This window comes from Nymphalis io, chromosome 1 (genome assembly GCF_905147045.1).
Source record: "Nymphalis io chromosome 1, ilAglIoxx1.1, whole genome shotgun sequence".
Taxonomy (NCBI): domain Eukaryota; kingdom Metazoa; phylum Arthropoda; class Insecta; order Lepidoptera; family Nymphalidae; genus Nymphalis; species Nymphalis io.
The window spans coordinates 11,955,072-11,974,660 of record NC_065888.1 but is presented as its reverse complement, the minus strand read 5'-3'; the positions used below and the strand labels follow the sequence as shown (position 1 = coordinate 11,974,660).

The following is a 19,589-nucleotide window of genomic DNA, read 5'->3' as shown; positions in this document are numbered from 1 at the left end:
TACTTTTCCCTTATATACAATGTTTGTCCGCGTGTAGCTATGCCTGTTTACAGAGTTACCTTTGCATTTATATTTTTTATATGTATAGATTGTTGTGAACATAGTATGACGATATTTAAAATATTCCTAATTTTTTATAATAATTATTAAAATAATATAAGATTAATAAAAAAAGAAAGGTTTCTTATAATTAAATTATTATGTAACGTTAATTGCGATTAACGATTAACGTGTATTCAAAATTACAATTCAGTTGTAAAATATACACAAACACCTACATGATAACTTAAATAAATGCTTGCAAAAGATTATAAACGTTAGAAAATAATTGGAAAGAAATGGGCGGAATTATTTATTAAAATAATTACAATTGTGGATAAAACTTCAAGCTGTATTAAACAAAATGTAAATTAAATTGTAAGGAAACAAATAGAGCCATTTAATTTATCAAACCGCACAATATAAACTAAGCACCGACCTCATGAACTAATAACCGACAAAATATTACAAAAGTGTCACTGTTCGTCACGACATCAGTTACCAAACGGAATGTTCCCACTGTTCATTTTCGTGGTGAATTTCATTACGAAATACTTTGTTCCGCACAAGAGAATGACATGAATGTATTTAAAGTTCTCTATATATTATATATTTATATTATATATATAATGTAATTTCTTAAATAAATCGATCAGATACTTAGATAACAGGTTAAAGCTATATTAACTGAAACTACTTAATAGCAAGCTTTTTAAAACGGGGTAGTGCGGTTGATAATATGTTCCTTAATCAACGAAATAAAAGTATAAATTAATAATATGCAAAGTATAGAACAGGCTCACCCGGATTTGAACTCATGACCTTCCATCGTTAACCGTGTAGAAAACACGTGGCTATTCACACTGGGTTTACATTTTATTTTTGAAATCGTTTACCTAAAATTAATTTCTTTTTAACAGTATTTAATACTAATTATTTTAATAATTTAGTTGAAAGTGGCGTCGTATTACTTAAAATTATAAATTCAAGTATTCCATGTGACAGGCGGTGGAACATTAAAGATACGGTCAGTGAGTCGACCTTGAGCCAAATATAGTTGAGAAGGCGTATTTAGTAAGGCCCTTAAGACAGTTTAAAGCTTTTATTATTTCCAGCTAAAGTAATTTAATTTTAATAAATCTTGAGAACTTTCTTAATATGTATAACAAAATAGGTTTTTAAAGTCTTGCATTACTTTTATAACGGTCTAACCTAAATTCTTGAGTAACAGTTTTTATTTTTATGCAGCGCTTTAATAACAAATAAAACAATTAAACAGGTAAAATAACAGTTCCTTGCTTCTCTTACCTAAGAAAGCACCCGTACAATTACAAAAAACAAATTGAACGACAGACTTTGTATCGATTCTATACAAGTTTTTATTTTAATTCGGCATATTTTATTTATATCAAATATTTGTATGTAAAGACTATCATATTTATTGGGAACATTTTCATTAGCACAGATAAAGTGTTAACATATATATATTTATATTTCTTTTCTTAAAGCTAACAAATCTTCACACACGTTTTGTCTGTTCCTTAGGCTTATTATTTCAATTGAATTTCGTAGTTTGGTAAGCCTGTATGTTTTTATTTCCGGGCTTCATCACAAATCGAACACTTTTAATTGCTTTGGCGTATTATTATTAGGGTTCTTTATATAAATATTATTATTGGTTAAACATATTATTACTTCAAATGATTTTATGATTGATCAAGAGCAATTTATCAATTCATATGGTGATCGATTTGTAGCATATACATACCTACGTAATAGATAGACATTTTGAGCTGGGTCGTTTATCATAAATTATTTAAATCTGTTAAGCTGTTGTGTGAAAAACAGCCATTTAATTAAAATATTATACCTTAATATAAAACGTTTGTTTATCAATAAACTTTATATATCTATTTTATACATACATAGATATAATTTAAGATCCATCTCGATTCAATTTAAGCAAATTCGTAAGTATAATCGGAGTTAAGCCGCGGTGACTTTATCGGAAGAGATATAATATCAAGAAGTAATAATAATAATAATATTGTACTCCAGACCGATTTCGGCCACGGCGACCAATCTTAAAAGAGATTAGCCATCTGCGCAGGAGATATTATAGTGCACAAGTGTGTGCGCAAACACAGGTGCACTCTCTATTCCCTAACTCTTATAATCCGATGGGACGGCAATCCGACACGACCGGAAAGAGTTCAGGCGCAGGACCAACGGCTTTACGTGCTTTCTGAGGCACGGGAGTGTACACACTTCCAACTTCCAGCCTTCGGGCTGCTACTGAGAATTTTCTGATAGAAAAACCCAATAACTTTTATTGGCCCGACCTGGGAATTGAACCCAGGACCTCCGGGTCTGCGGCCTTATATCAAGCCACTAGATCAACGAGGCGGTTGATATCAAGAAGTAAGAATGTTATAAAACCATTAATCAAAAGTCACCTGCAGCCATAATATGACGCAACAATAGTGAACAAGTATAATACTGACAAGCCCTTTGTTAAAGCGTAAGCCGATCGACAATATATCATAGGCAGTTGGTGACAGAGCTGTTTAAGCATGAATTAGGCGCTACAAAAAAAAACAACTATTCATCTATACTAATATTATAAATATGAAAGTAACTTTGTCTATTATAAACTCAAACGCGCGGGATGCCGCGGGTGACAACTAATTAAAAATAAGTCTCAAAAATAAAAGAAAAAACAAATATAAAAAAGAGGCTTTTGATATACTTTGTATTTTTAATTGTACTAATAGACATTATGAAGCCTACTTCTATTACCGGAAACGAGACCACAGTGACCGGAACCGAAGTACAGTCATGGTATTCCGTGACTGTATTTCTATAGACATCGGATCTATTGTGTACATAGTATGAATCAGATAATATAATAAAGTTACATCTTTGAATCATTTTAATAATATTTCCGAACGGAACTACGACATGCACTTTCCAAAAATGAACTAGTTGAAATGTGATGTATTCATCCAGTATATTTGTATCGATAAATTATAATGAAATCGAAACGATTCCTGCTTCATCTCCAAACCTATTACCGTTTGATAAAGCGGTCAATAAATCATTTTTACTTACGCGTGACGTACGAGAGACGGGCGTCAATTCAACTAGATAAGAAACGGTATTATCTGCCTGTTTTAAAATGATCCTTTATTAATATTGTTAGACATATGATTAGTTGTGTATTTTCAATCGTTCGTATAATATTGCCGTGAAATCAAGCGTGATGTTACGGTGAAAGTAGTAATCGATTTGTGTGCATACATTTCCTATGCTGTGCATCGTTGCATAATGATTTATTGATGGTATAGTATTATATCGATGATATTTTATCATACATCGTTTTGATTAGAAACTCATTTGTACTTGATTTTGTCTACGACTTCATTCGTGATCGTACTCGTAATATATTTATAAATCACAAAGTTTCTTTTAATGATTTCTCTTATAAGTTCTTTGTATTTTACAATACTTTAAATTTTTTAAACGTGTAATAATGTTAATTTATTTTTTGTTACAGGTATGTATTATTTGACTTGAAATATTGAGATTGGTGACTTGTAAGTTGTTTAACATATTTTTTATTATATTTTAATAATAGTATAGTTGATATGCTTTAACATTCATCTCACTATCGAGCCTGACGTTCTCCTCATCACGAATTTGTTCTGCTTTGTATGATTAACATATTTACACTTAAAAACCATTACCATAAACAAAGTAGTCTATTCTTTAATTACAAATAAAAAAAATATTATTAATTATTAAAATCTGCCACATGCACTTGTATATATCCACTAATCCGCGTTGGAGCAGCGTGGTGGAATAAGCTCCTAAACCAACTCTTAAAACGAAGGGAACAGGCTCATCTCATCATCAGGCCAACAGTGGGACATTTAAAGGCGGTCACTTGGTTAAAAAAAAAATGGTTTGTAATGCGTTTTATTTAATTTGATATGTTTCTTTAAATCTTACTGCGCATGGAAAGCATTTTCACCTTGAGGAGGTTTCGAGGTTATACTATATTGTTGCTCGAATGCTGAATTCATCACATGTGGAAAATTTTCATTCGATTTGTACAGGTTTCCTCACGAGGCTTTCTGTCTCTGTCATAAAAATATATTATTGTACTTCGGGCTTAAAGGAGTGGGCGATAATCTGTAATTCCATTAGGATTGTATGTCATTTGTATTGTAATGACATCGCACCTATAGAAGGTGGATTACCAGGGTGGCGGCGAAAATGACGATACGTTATATAAGAAAACACTTGTAATGCTCGTTACAACGGTTACAATACCAATGCCCGATATATTTAAAACTGGCGGTATTTATACAAAAACATCTTGACCTAATTTAATACTAAATTTACAAACTTAAAAGATAATATTAAACATTGTTTATCTTAATTATTCTAATGATTATTTACGGACAAATATTATTTAATAATACAGGATTATGTAACATTAAATATTAAAGATTAATATATTACACCGGAAGTTGATAAGCAGCAGATAACCTAGCTAGATCAGTAAAATAAGATTCTAGTAGCTTAATCCTTACATTATACATAATAAAACAAAATTATTATAGCATTGATTAATCGACATAATTTGAGAAAATATAAATAAACAATAAGCACTATTTATTAATTGCGCCGGAAGCTGACAAGCAGAAGGCGCCATTAATAAATAGAATAATATATAATAAAATGTTCCAAGTATAAACAAATATGAATCAACTATTTATTTGATTATGAAATTTCTAATTAAATTGTTAAACAGAAGTTCTATACTTATAAATAATCATCAAGATGTACCCGAACTAGCCGTATATGTAGGACCGGAAGTATTAATTGATAACATTCGGCCATCCTGTGTATGCCGTGTCCCACGGCGATCAGCGCTGCTATTGGCGCCTGGTTTGTCGCTGCTGTACGGCACCTGAAGTTGACATGTCTAAGCCGTAATTAAATCTTGTATTATCTAATTTAAGTATACAACTTTTATTTATCCTAGATAACACAACTTTTATTGGTCCTCCTTCACACAGTTTTTATTTACCCTATATCACACAGCTTTTATTTGATCTACATCACACAGCTTCAATTTGTCCTACATCACACAGCTTTTATTTGTCCTACATCACACAGCTTTTATTTGTCCTACATCACACAGCTTTTATTTGTCCTACATCACACAGCTTTTATTTGTCCTACATCACACAGCTTTTATTTGTCCTACATCACACAGCTTTTATTTGTCCTACATCACACAGCTATTATTTGTCCTACATCACACAGCTTTTATTTGTCCTACATCACACAGCTTTACTTTATCCTACATCACACAGCTTTTATTTGTTCTACATCACACAGCTTTTATTTGTTCTACATCACACAGCTTCAATTTATCCTATATATCTTTTTTTTTTTTTTTTTTATTACACAGCACCCGGCTTTTATTTAATGTAATTTATACAATCTCTATCCTAAAGTAGTTCGATTTTTTTTTTTATCGGATAATTGATAGAAAGAATGGATAAATATTTTGTATAACAGTTTATTTTTCTCAATACAATATTTGTTCTGCACAAGTTTTGTTCTATAAATCTCATAACTTTCTAAACTGTCATGTTTATCAGTAACAATTTCCGCGCGTGCTATTAGTCTATTCGGTTGCCATTCAATAACTTCGTTTCCGATATTAATTATTTTTAAAAAGCAATCTTTCGACCTTACAAGTCCCCCTAAAATTACATAGGACATACAGCCTAACTCAACATATACAGAACTCACAAGATATGTTTCATTACTATTAGTATCGAGATAAACTTGCACCAAAGCAGCACTTTGTTGTGGTATTATACAACTGTGTCTCAAATACACTGGAAATTTTGTTATAAAGTCTGTATCACATAGTTTTATATCACTAAGAGTACTATTAAAAGTATCACTACTACCAATACCATACCAATAAATTTAACAGAACATACCATACCAATAAATTTAACAGAACTTTGTAATATAATTAAACTGATATTAGGTTGATTTATCATTGATTGTCCGTATATTAAATCTATATCAGCTATATCGTAATTGGTTAATTCTACGAATCCACTTAGAACAACATTGTCTATGTGAACATCCACGTGGGATGTTCCCAAAGAGGTCGAATGTGCACCTCCAAAACCTCTCATTGTAACAACGGACGGCTGAATTTTTAATTTTAGCTTATCAGCATATGCCATAGTGAGAATATTTAATTTGCTGCCCGTATCTATGTATGCGATGAGACTACAACCATTAATTGCTACTACCTTTTTATACAAATCTATGTATGTTGTATGTTGTAAATAAAACATCACTTACTTTTTGGTGTGAAGAGCTGGCCGCATGCCAGCAGCTGGCAGACGTGTGACCCGGGCGATGGCACACCTCGCAGCGTGGCACCTTGCAGTCCTTTGCTTCATGACCTTCTCTTCGACAGGCGTAACATTTCTTCGGTTGAAAGTCACTCCCTCTTGCAATTGTAGCAACGGCGCCCGCTCTTCGCCACGTGGTAGTCGGTCGCGGATGGCTGGCTTCAATTTGTCTGTAGTTTTCCAATGACGACAAATACCCGTAGTATAGTTGCTGTGGTGTACTGCATTGGAAAGCTTTCGCGTTGGCTCTTATTTCCATGGGTAGACCGCGAATTATGCACGAAATTGCAGACTCGCCAATGATATTGCATTTTTTTAATAAGGAAACCTTCTCGTGGAAATATTTTGTCATAGTTTCCGTATTCGTTTTCTTTCTAGCAAGCATAGATTCAAGTAGATCCACAAAGTCAGTAGAACGTGGGAACGCGGTCCCTAAAGCGTCCTTCCACTCCATCCATGTGAGGTCATAGTCATCCAGATCGTCATACCAGTCTCTAGCCGACCCTCGAAGACGTATCTGCATGATGAACTGTCGATCTTTGTTGTCCCATCCGTACACGTCGCCCAATTGGTCGATCTTATGCAACCATCCCTTCACGTTGCTAGATTTTTCATCCGGTCGGAACGTTGGAATAACCTCCGCATCGGTTTGGGTGACACGCCGCTTCTTATATCGCCTGTGTTTCTCCAAGATCTCTTCGTCATCGGATGAAGAAAAAAACTTGATGATTCGTCGCTGTCGAGTACAGCGTTCTCGCAGCGTCTCCTTTTCTTCGTACCAAGTCCGTCGATATATGGGCCAGACATTATCCCACTTCTGAAGTATAGAAGGTGGATTACCAGGGTGGCGGCGAAAATGACGATACGTTATATAAGAAAACACTTGTAATGCTCGTTACAACGGTTACAATACCAATGCCCGATATATTTAAAACTGGCGGTATTTATACAAAAACATCTTGACCTAATTTAATACTAAATTTACAAACTTAAAAGATAATATTAAACATTGTTTATCTTAATTATTCTAATGATTATTTACGGACAAATATTATTTAATAATACAGGATTATGTAACATTAAATATTAAAGATTAATATATTACACCGGAAGTTGATAAGCAGCAGATAACCTAGCTAGATCAGTAAAATAAGATTCTAGTAGCTTAATCCTTACATTATACATAATAAAACAAAATTATTATAGCATTGATTAATCGACATAATTTGAGAAAATATAAATAAACAATAAGCACTATTTATTAATTGCGCCGGAAGCTGACAAGCAGAAGGCGCCATTAATAAATAGAATAATATATAATAAAATGTTCCAAGTATAAACAAATATGAATCAACTATTTATTTGATTATGAAATTTCTAATTAAATTGTTAAACAGAAGTTCTATACTTATAAATAATCATCAAGATGTACCCGAACTAGCCGTATATGTAGGACCGGAAGTATTAATTGATAACACACCTTAAATCCTATGATCCCCAGCGCACTAATAATGTATGGAGTCGTTTATACATATTATAATGTTTACGTAGACGCTTGCAGACGGTAACTACTTACTAAGAGGTGGCCCATTTATCCGTAAATATATATATTTCAATTTATTTATTTAAATTAGGCATCCTTGTCTGTTCCCTCACATTTATAATCCGCAAAGAATGCTTTAGCGCATGTTCGGAATGTTTTTGCAAGTAAAAAATTATCGCCACATCAATAAACAAATGTCATCGTTTTTATTCATGAAATTTGTAAAGTCAGACCCTTGAAAGCGCATTGTATGTATGCGATATACAAATCCATCAATCTTGTATGCAAAAGGTTTCTTAAAATAAAAATGCTTAAGTAAATTTTCTATTAAAAATCGTTGAATAATACAAGAGATCTTGGCTATCATTTAAATATGTGTATCGTCTTATTAGGATAATGTATGTCTGTAGAACAAAGTATCAATCCACATGTCTAGTAATAAAAAGACAATCAGACTATTTTGACTCTTCAGGCAATGTCCTTTGTGTGTGTCATATATATGCATGCATAATACATATGTAAAAATATGCAAAAATACTTATTCTAGTCGCGCTATTACACTTAATCTGGTATTATTTTGTATTAAATAAATGTGTATATAAAACAATAAAATGCACTCAAATTATTAAATATTTATTTGACAAGTCAAATATGATAAAAACAAAATATAATTGTTACCTAATTCTTCGCATACATCAAATGACGTGGCCTCACTGCGTCTGTGACGTGATGGGCATGAAATAGACCCATTGATTGACGATTCTGCATACTAATCAAGAGAAATTGATGTATAATATGTGTAAAATGGCATCCATAGCCAACGTTCTGTCTTTCCAGAATATTCTTTTATTAAAACATGACATTATCTTGTCTTATAAATAATTTATTTAACATAAGTCACTTTTATTTTAACCTTGAAGAAATAATTAATTAAATGCAATCATTGCCTGATAGATAGCTCGTTTGTATTTTAGACATGTTAAGAAATGTTTTTGATTTTTAATTTTCAAAGTAATATATTTTGTTCACAGCTTTACTAAGAACAGTTTGTGTAACAATTAAATAGTTACAAATCGATTTCTCTATTTTCATCATTAGTAATTTGAAGTTTGAAAGAAAAAGACGTAAAATTATTGTACAAAAAAAATATTTGTACAAAAAAAAAAGTTAACGCGTTTATTTTAGTACGGATCAGATAAACGGTCAGACGGTAATACGGTCACGCAAAATTTTAAATATCTTAAAAAATACGTAAAGACAATCTTATTTAATGTTATATTACTACTTATGTCTCAATTAATCAATAAAATAAATTAACATATTGTTATATTAACACATTAATTTTATATAAAATTTAGGAAATGAGATGCTACTAATCGTGAACTAATTCTCACTGTTAACCTGATTTGTGTATTTTTAATTTAGTCGTCTAATTTATTTAAAATATAACATCCATTTTGATGATGCAATAAAATGTCAAAAGTGTAGGTACGAGTAAATGTCAAAATTAGTGTGACATATCCGTGTTATAATTAATTATTTAAACATATTATAACATTTGTAATTAAGATTCGATCGAATTCGATATTTGAAATATAAATATCAGTTTTTGTCATTTATGTTTTCACAGCAACGCTTAAATTTTTTTCTAAATGAATGAAATTGTTCGTTAAACATGAAACAGCCATAGTCAAAAAAAATCTGATACATCTTATTATTAATACATGAATACAGAAACAAAAATATTTTTTCCATTAGTTTCACAATAGTTCCACTGACTTCATTTCTTTGTATTGCTAGATCTTACAGATTGTAGGCGCGTGTTCAAGGCACGCGTCAGATACTATGCTTCTTTGGTTCTTTTATAAACACCGAAGTAAAGTCAAACCTCCAGCGCATTTATCATTCCACTGTGCGAGTTCAAACTATACATCTTATATTTACATGCGATTTGAAATTTTAAAATTAATCTTATTTCTTGATAGTGCAGCGCGGAAGAACAAGCTCAAAAGATTGCTGGTCATTGCCCAGCAGTCGAAGATTTACATAGCTTCTGAAAATGACATATTATAATATAATAATTTTATTCATATAATAAAAAGCGAATATTTCGTTTATATTTTCTTTAACAGTGTCTAAATAAGCATGAATTCGTGCTAACGGTAGATATATTCAGTGGACGAGTATCTTGTAAGATATTTTTATCTCAATATTCACTATCGGAATGGAAGTGAATGTTAAACCCACGGACGTTTAAAAGGTTTCGAATCGTTTTTTATTTCATATTGATTTGAATAGGCGACATAATAAAGGAACGAGGTATCAACGTGCGTGTTAACAATCTAGTGGCTTGTTTTTTTATATATTTATTGTACAATGCATAAACTTGCATGCAGTGCATATACAATAGTTTATTTTTGTATATTATTCAAAAACATTACATACATTAAAACGTCTTTATACGTCCCGTGAGCTTAAAAATTAAAATAGATATTAAAATATTTTATTACGTCTTGCTAATGACTGGTTAAATTTTCTCAGCGAAAGTGGGAATTGCAATTCAATAGAGAAATGCTATTACATTAACAGCTAGTTTCAGAAAGCTAATAAAATACTTGATCATTTAATATTCCTGTCAACCTTTTGAATAAACATAAAAGTACTAATAAAACTAAATTACTTTTTCACTTAACCATAATAAACCGATGTCACTTTGCTATATACATATATATTTCAAAATATTAAAAGTATAAAACTATGCTATTTGATTATATTTCATTTATATAATATTAAGAATATAATTAAAAAAGATAAAGAAACAACAAACATCGAATTTAAAAAAGAAACGAAATCATGGTTTCAAATTCGGACAACCACCAACACAGATTTTAGAAAAATACGTGAGGAAATGTACAAGTCGGATGACATTCTGCCACATTTTGCATGTGAACAGTGATAATAAATAAAATCTGAGATGTCACCTTCAAAGAGGACGCCTTATCGTGTTACCTTAGAGCTAATAATAATGGATAAAATATATGAACACATTTTGTGGTCTTGTAAAACACCGGAAGAACAAAATGGCCTCAGATCAGAGTAAAGTAAATTAATTTATGAGCATATATTTATGCATAGCGATGAGGACATTGACGGACTGTTACATCTTGATACTAAAATGCAAACATATACATATAAAACTACCACAGAAGCTTTGACTACTTCAAATAAATTACATCTCGTTTTACTTAAACAGAAACCCTTATCAATCTTTAATAGAGATTGACAGGGTTCCAGAGCACCAACGCCTCAACATTTCAACATTTTGCCCCATTAATTTGATCAAAGCGATCGATTTAAACTTAATGTGTCTTAATTCAGGGTTAATTGTTCTTATCGGGGAAAGTGGGCGGCCGATCGTATCACCGGTCACGCAAACACATTGTTATTAACGCGTGTTTGTCTTTATGTTTATTTATATACTGAGTCCCTTTACTACTATTGGCTGCGTAATAGATGAACATTCTCAAATTTAATTTATTTTTCAATTTCCTTAAAATAATATTCAATACTAGCTACTTCGCATTCCAGAACCCTCGTGGGCCTAAGTGTGATGTTATGCCTTCCTTAAGAATCAGGCTAGCAGATTAAAAAACCACTGATAGCTCCAGGGATTTACGCGTTTAAACAAAAAATTCTTCAACTTGAATATATTATAAATATAGAGTTTTGAAGTAATACTGTTCGGGGCGTGATGGGAGTAAAACTTCAAGGTCGAATTTGATTGCAACGTTTCCACATGCAATGTTTTACTTCTGTAGCGTGTAGTTAGTTGCAAGTACGGGTACTATTTTTATATTATACCTGAAATAGTTTTAAATAATGATGTTCGATAACATTGACGGTCTTAAGGTTATTTCTATTCATTTTGATTTGATTGGCAGTCTGTTTATTAATAATTTAATGTAGCAATATTATATAATATATTATTAACGTATTTTGAGAGCATAAATTTAAAACATCTACCTAAATTTTACTTTAATAAACGTATTATTTTATTATCTTGATAGTTTACATTTTTCTACTAATCCTTCCTGAAATGATTGAACTCAACTTCGATATTATGCTAGCTTTATATATATTTGCAATTTGAATTTGATATTTAAAATTATAGGTTACTTTGATACGTATTGAAAGCAGGGCAGAACTAATTACAAGGCACTCGGACAAAAAAATATATCGATTTTTTGTTGTATATTTTAAGGAAGGTCATAGATATTAAAGTTTATCTCGTCGACCAATATTTTTGGGATCGGTGAGGTGTATAATTTAAGTCCATTAGGTCATTTGGCCTACCTAACTTCGACCTAGACAGGTAACTTCAGAGTTAATCATGTTTAAATAATAGGAACACGTTTTGTGATCTTGTAACATATTAGTCGAACTAAGAAAATTACCTAAGGTTAATTTAGTATAGTTTATTATTATTTATTTAAAAAAAAAGAAAGAGTGTAAATGCTTCTTGGCTAAGGTAACTACTGTTGCGCTAAGACCTTTCCGTTTGAGAAGAAGTGTTGGAGCTTATTCCCCTACGCTGCTCCAATGCAAGTTGATGGATACACATATGACAGAGATGAATTATAAACATAAATTAAGCTCATGAAAATTGTTTGAGCTTAAACTCGTTATCATCGGTTAAGATTCACGCGTTAAAACAACTGATTCTTTATTTATGTATAGACATTATTTATTTTAAATAAATAAAAAAAACTAGCTCATCTGCTTACGCTATATCTATTAGTAATATAAAACCTGAACCCTATAATAATTGCACGATTTTCCCATGCTAGTAATGCAATATGTCCATTGTAGAGTGCGTGTGACTAGCCACATAATATACAGATAATTACCTTTCTTAATCCAAAGGATTAAGAGTCATTATTCCGTAATATCACATCTCTTCAATCTTGGCATAAACACGAATACTTCTAGCAATATCTAACATACCGAGCTCCCGACGTAAATAGCTCTATGTTCACTCATCACCATTAGTCAACTTTATCAAAGTCCCTTGAGAATTGAAAAGTTTTTCCACGTTACTCAAAGATATGTCATATATAATTGTAATTGATAAATACCCTATAATATGACAACATGAGTATTATTCCTACAAGTACGTCACTGACTAATATCATATCATTGATCAAATATTTCGACATCTAAAAACTTTTCAATTTGAACAAAGTCATCAGCAGTGCATATTCTGTTAGAATTCAATTCGACTTAGACTTTGACTTATGGTGGCTATTTTGATGCGTAAATCTTAAAAATATTAAATTTTTTATAGTGTATTCACTATAAAAAAATTAATATTTTTAAGTTCATATATGTACTTAGTACTTATTTAACAATCGTGTTATGTGGTTCGAGTTTGTTCGTATAGAATAGATCTGTTGACAACGATTAATTATTATTAGATGTTTATATTTTTCCAATAATTGCACGATTTTCCCATGCTTGTATAATATTAGATGTTTGTCTTGAAATTATAGCTGATATCAAAGGCTTAGCTTCTTGTTATTTAATATCCACAGAACAGTTGCAGTCTTTGTCTATAAGTATTAGATTTTTGATAATTATTTTCAATCAAAATCAAATGATTCATCAAAATATTTTATCCATTTGAATATATTCAAGACCATTTGATTTTATCTACATAGCCCTTAATTTAGTTTTTATATTCATTCTCTAATAAATTTTTGAATTTAATAAATATTACAAGTAAGAATAAATAGTCTACAACAAACGGTGTTTTTATTACATATTTTAATCATAATATCGAACGGTATGTGTAAAAATATCATACATATATTTTAATATTTATAACTCGTTACAAATTAAATGCATTGCCAAGCGAACACGAACAGTTAGTTCAGCAGGACAAGCGCGAAATGTATCCTATACATTGATTTATATTCAAGAGACGTACGTTAACGGTATCATACTAAAACTTTAGACCGGCTAAGCGTTATTGTACCTGATTATATAATTGCAATACGAACTTATTATTAGTCTTTGGTTGAAGACTGAATAGTTATACATGTAAGATGTATGATTAATATACAAATATAATTTTGTAGATGATTATGATCTCCTCATGACCGATTTCGGCTACGGCGGTCTATCTTAAGGGACTTGCCAACTGCGCAGGACATATTATAGTGCACATGTGTGTTCGCAAACACTGGTGTACTTCCAATTTTCTCACTCTCATAATACGACGGAACGGCAAATCCGACACGAGAGTTCAGGCGCAGGACCAACGGTTTTACGTGCTTTCATGGGCACGGGTATGTACACACTTTCAACTTACAGACTCCGGGCTGCTAGAATTTTGCGTCGGAAAAACCCAATTAATTTTTATCGGTCTAAACTGGGGTTTGAACAAAAGACATCGGAATTGCGGTTTTATAACCCACTATAGGAACGAGACAATTTTGTGGAAAATTAATATATGTCTCTATTACAATTAAGTAAAATGTAAGTAAAAACAAAATTTCAAATAAAACTTGGATAAGTTTGAATTATTTATTTATTAATTGAAGAAATTATTATAAATTAATTTGTTTTAACACAACCACTGCGTCTACTATTTTTTCATATATTATATTGAAATAAATAAAACTAAAATACAATTACATTTACATAAAGGTTTGCCATTTTCAAGATCGAAGATAAAAAGTTTTGACATAAAACTTTAAAGCAAATAATGTAATAAAACATAACATATTTATTAGGTATCAAAAAGCACACCCAACTCACTATAAATAATGCTTTTATTTTATTATTAAGATAATTATGTTATATGTATACATTTTAAATACAAAAACTAACTTTTAAAATGACATAATTACGTAAGCCAATTAAGAGTGATATTTGAACAATATTTAATTATAATATTGTGTGTACCGTTTCCAATGTATTTGATTATATCACACTTTTTCGCTTTTATGATTATCCACACGTCTAATAAAATTACTATGACCATTCACAATTACAACAGTTTGTTTCAACAATGCAAGCTTCAATGCACCTTTCTCTTTCCCTCATATGAGTTTGTTTGTCGGCTAGAGCGGGATTTCCCAACGTCTAACAATGTACTTGCCACTAATGACTGGATCTAAGGCTATTTACTTGAAATTTTTATGTTAATAAGATTGCGATGTGTTGTTCTAATTATTTCATTAGTAAAGAGTGGTCGCGGATTGTGGGTGGTCGTGTGTGGTGTTTTGTTGTTTGTTGTAACTGTTGTTGTTGTAAAGATGGATTTACGCAACCACAAGTTGTTCAGGCTCAGGACCAAGACGAACTTATCGAGGTCTTCGTCGATATCTACGCCGAGGTATGTGGATTTCAAGTGAAAGGTCTTTTTGCGACTGCGTTTACGCTTCGTGTATTTTATATAAGCCTTTTAGTATGTATGCTTGTTGGCTATTCTATTTACTTGCGCTTTTATTTATAAAAGCAATAAATTCGTATTTTAATAACAATATAAAAAATGAATATACTATAGTGATATTTCTTTATATTTTACAACAAAGTAAATTTGTTAAAATTTATTAAAGTATGATTTATTTTATAAAAAAATAAACTTATTACCTTATTATCTTAACTGATTATAACAACGTATTAACCATCTATCGCCCATAACATTGAAAATGTTACATGAGAATTCAATTACTATTGTTTAAGGTGAAAATGTTTCTATGGCGATAGGGAATAGAATAGAATATGGCTTATTCAATGTGTTAAGAACTTGGACCCGTTGGTCAATTAGCTATGGGTATAAATCAAGAGTCGTTCAAATCATAGCTACACCAATATTTTTTTTTTTGTTTTGTCAACATGTCAGTTGCAGCCCGAATTTAGGAAGTCTTTACATTACTAAAAAAAAACACGTAAAGCTGGGGAGTTCCATTTAGTCATGTCGGAGACTAAAGGAATACAAAGGACATCTGTGTTCGCTCACACTTGTGCACTGTGCACTATAACGTCTTCCGCGCAGTTTACATGTACTTCAAATTGACCGACATGGCCGAAGGCGGTTAGGAAGGTACCTCGATATCATGAAAAACACAGTCTTTTTCACTTTTAAAGTGTATAATATATCTATTCAATTACCTTAATCTTTTGGGGTAATTGAATTGAACTATTTTTATTCATATGCCAATTTAATTCATCTCAATATCGCGTAATATGTTAATGTATTCGTAAACAAAATAATCCGTGTAGGTTTCCATTGTCTTTGGAAGACATCTATCTTCGAAGTGTCCAAGTCTGTCCGTCGAGTCTATAAATACTCAATTCTCGTAGAAAGATATATTGAAGTCAATTGACATCGTTTACGCTCGACAGTAAAATTTTATATTCAAACGTTTTTGTTTATCATGAAAAAAATTCAAAGCTTTTTTTAAGAATTCCTATTGTCTACAGTCACTATATTACTTTAATTTAATTACTGATTGACAAAACGAGAGGGCAGTTTAATGACATTCTATCTCAATAGTCGATCGCCATTGTTGAGTGGTTTTATCAAGATTGTCAGAACGCAACTAACTATTTGACACAATCAATTGACGCTTTTCTGTATCATAGTTGGCTAATGTTCCTAATCAAATGCGATATAGAATTATTTTTCGTTTAAAACTATAAGATAACATATTGATCACCTAAAGCGGAAATAGTCATTCTTAAAATCAAATTATTTTATATAATATATTTTAATATTTACACAAGTTTCTTCAACCGAGAAGAACTGGGAAGAAGTTCAGTAGTTACTCTTTAAAAGAAAATTGTATAAATTAGTGAGTGAGCCAGTGTACTTAAAGACACAAGGGACATAACATCTTTGTTCCCAAGGTTGGTGGCGCATTGGCGATGAAAGCGATGGTTAACATTTTTTAGAATGCCAATGTCTATAGGTGTGTCTGACCAATTACCATCAGGTGGCCCATATGCTCGTCCGCATACCTTTTCTATAAAAAATAAAAAAAAACAATCCATTTTTTTAAATAAATATCCAGAAATAGAGTAATAATACTTAATATTTGTCTCGTTAGTCTAGACGGTAGCTCATAATTCTGCAGATCCTGAGGTTCTAGGTTGTATCCCCGATTTGGTCAAGGAAGAGCTATTGATTTTTCTGTCAATAAATTTTCAATGGCATGCGTCAGAAAGCACGCTAAGCGGTTAATCCTGCACCTGAACTCTCTGCGCGCGTGTCGGAAGTTCCTTTGGATTATGAAAGTAAAAGAATAGAGAGTTATTTATCATCTCGGATATATGTTTTAAAAAAAGAATTTTCAAAACAGAAGAATTATTTTATATGAACAGTTTTAGTAGCTTCTTATTAATACATAAGAAGTACATTATGTAATGTTTAAGAGCACACGTGAACTTTTATAATGATAAACATCAATAATATGGTAAATATCACGTGTATGGAAAATGATTATTTAAATATATTTTTTTACATAACTGATGACTGGAGGAATAAGGTTGTGAATGACGTAGCTTAGTAATTATAATACTAATTAAATGTAAAGATGACTAATAATCCTTGATACACTTTAACAACAAAACGTATGATAGAAATGTTTATATTATTACCAGTTGTATAGTATCTATAATTAATAAATAATAGTTATATTGGGTTTAATCGCCTTCTTGAATAAAGCGCTTTTGCAAATAACTCATAAGCTGTGTATTGTACGATAATAATATTATAACCTCTTTTGAAAAACCTTTTTTTTGTTATAACAAAAAACTTATAACGTATTTTATTCTACTTTACATTGTTAACTCAGTTTAATTTTTTTTATTAATTTGCATTAAAATCATTATTACCAAGTTATTCAGTTTCGTTTTTGTTTAAAGAATTCTGTTATAACACATTTATACGGTTACTAAAATATTATTCGACCGTTATAAGAAAAAAAAAACTTTTCGAACTAACGTCATAGATACAAAAGAATAATAAACGGTAAACGTGTTACACTTAACACAGATTAAATTTAATAAGAAATAATTGCTTTCAACTGGCAACTCGTGCCTTTAACAATCACGCTTTTTGCTGCTATTACGCAAGGTAAACATTAGCAGAAATAATGGACTAACACCGTCTCTTAAATGCGTGTATGCAAAGTTTGGGAGAAAGTCTTTGTGACCGATATTATGCCAAATTAATTCGGTTTCTATTTCCGCAATCATTACACAATGGCTTTATAATTTGATTGTTCTTAATTTACAGCAGTATTTTTTTTAATTCCTAAAATAATTGTTCTGTTACCAACCCTTTGTAACCTAACATCCTTTTAAATTTGTTTTATAAATTTTGATTGCCTCGTTGGTACAGTGGCTTGATTTAAGGCCGCAGATCCGGATGTCCTGGGTTTAATTCCCAGGTCGAGCCAGTAAAAAGTTATTGGATTATTCTGTCAGAAAATTCTCAGTAGCAGCCTGGAGTCTGGAAATTGGAAGTGTGTACACTCCCGTGCGTCGGAAAGCACGTAAAGCCGTTGGTCCTGTACCTGAACTCTTTCCCGTCGTGTCGGATTGCCGTCCCATCGGATTATAAGAGTTGGGGAATAGAGTGTGCACCTGTGTTTGCAGCCCACACTTGTGCACTATAACATCTCCTGCGTAGCTGGCTAAGCTCTTATGAGATTGGACGCCGTGGCCGAAATCGGTCTGGAGGACATAATTATTATTATTATTACTAAATATTAAAACTTAAAAATATACATATAATGTGAAATACTTTAATTATTTACCAAAATATGAATAAATCTTATTAAATTATATTTATGTGAGATACAAATAACAATAGACGCTAACTTGAGCTAAATCGGACCTAAGTAATCTAACCTTGTATACAATCTGTATGTTCTCACGTCCATATGTGCTTAAAATTTTTATTCTAGCTGCAGTTATAACCTTTTTTGGCAGATGCCACTTTAGAGACAATTGAGTTAAAATACGATGAAAAATTTGAACTTTAATATCTTCGGAATTAGGAGTATATTTCTACGTACTGTTGTGTCAGACAACTGGTAATACTTGTTGTAATATTGCATTTAAAGTTCATTGGAAACCTATGCATGTACTAACTATTATTATTTTTATCTAAGGATATAAGCAGTGAATATTAAATTATATTCTCAGAACAAAAGGTTACATGAAAAAACATACTTTGGCGTAAAATTATTTTACAAATTAGATACTTAATAAGTTATGAACTAATCTTTGGTCTAGAACTAACATATACGCCCATATTAGTAGTAGTTTATAAAAGTTGACAGTATTTACTCTCCCACACCCCGGAAAGCACGCAAAGCCCCTGTTCCTGCATCGGAACTTCAAATTAATTTCAAGTATCATACAAGTGAGAGAATAAAGAGTGCACTTGTGTTTGCGTTCACTGTAATATGTGTGTATTAAGTTATAGCAACTCGTATGGATGTTATTATTATATATGTCTTATGAGTATATGG

At 31.3% G+C, this 19,589-nt stretch overlaps 2 protein-coding genes across 5 annotated transcripts in view; one reads left to right on the top strand and one right to left on the bottom strand.

Moving 5' to 3' along the window:
• The window catches only part of LOC126772472 (uncharacterized), a 151,083-nt gene that overhangs the window by 48,561 nt on the left and 82,933 nt on the right, over positions 1-19,589 (top strand). For 2 of the 4 annotated variants that reach the window (XM_050492855.1, XM_050492863.1), the window contains exon 1: positions 15,303-15,439. The exons of the other annotated variants lie outside the window; for them this stretch is intronic. In XM_050492855.1, the coding sequence (XP_050348812.1) occupies positions 15,360-15,439 (80 nt within the window). In that variant the 5' untranslated portion in view covers positions 15,303-15,359. Of the gene's footprint in view, positions 1-15,302; positions 15,440-19,589 lie in introns of those variants that run through there. 4 annotated transcript variants of the gene reach the window in all.
• On the bottom strand, positions 4,790-8,088 carry LOC126781741 (uncharacterized). The gene is made up of 3 exons (XM_050506775.1): positions 8,074-8,088; positions 6,445-7,314; positions 4,790-5,017 (listed from the first exon to the last, which is right to left on the bottom strand). Exons 1-3 carry the CDS (start codon positions 8,086-8,088, stop codon positions 4,883-4,885), a joined length of 1,020 nt encoding a protein of 339 aa, XP_050362732.1. The 3' UTR covers positions 4,790-4,882.

What these genes read in the sequence shown, in the direction of transcription:
- LOC126781741 (XM_050506775.1), bottom strand. An exon ending in CCAGCTCTTCACACCAAAAA is followed by an intron (nt 5,018 to 6,444) that starts GTAAGTGATGTT and finishes TGTCAACTTCAG; the next exon opens with GTGCCGTACAGCAGCGACAA.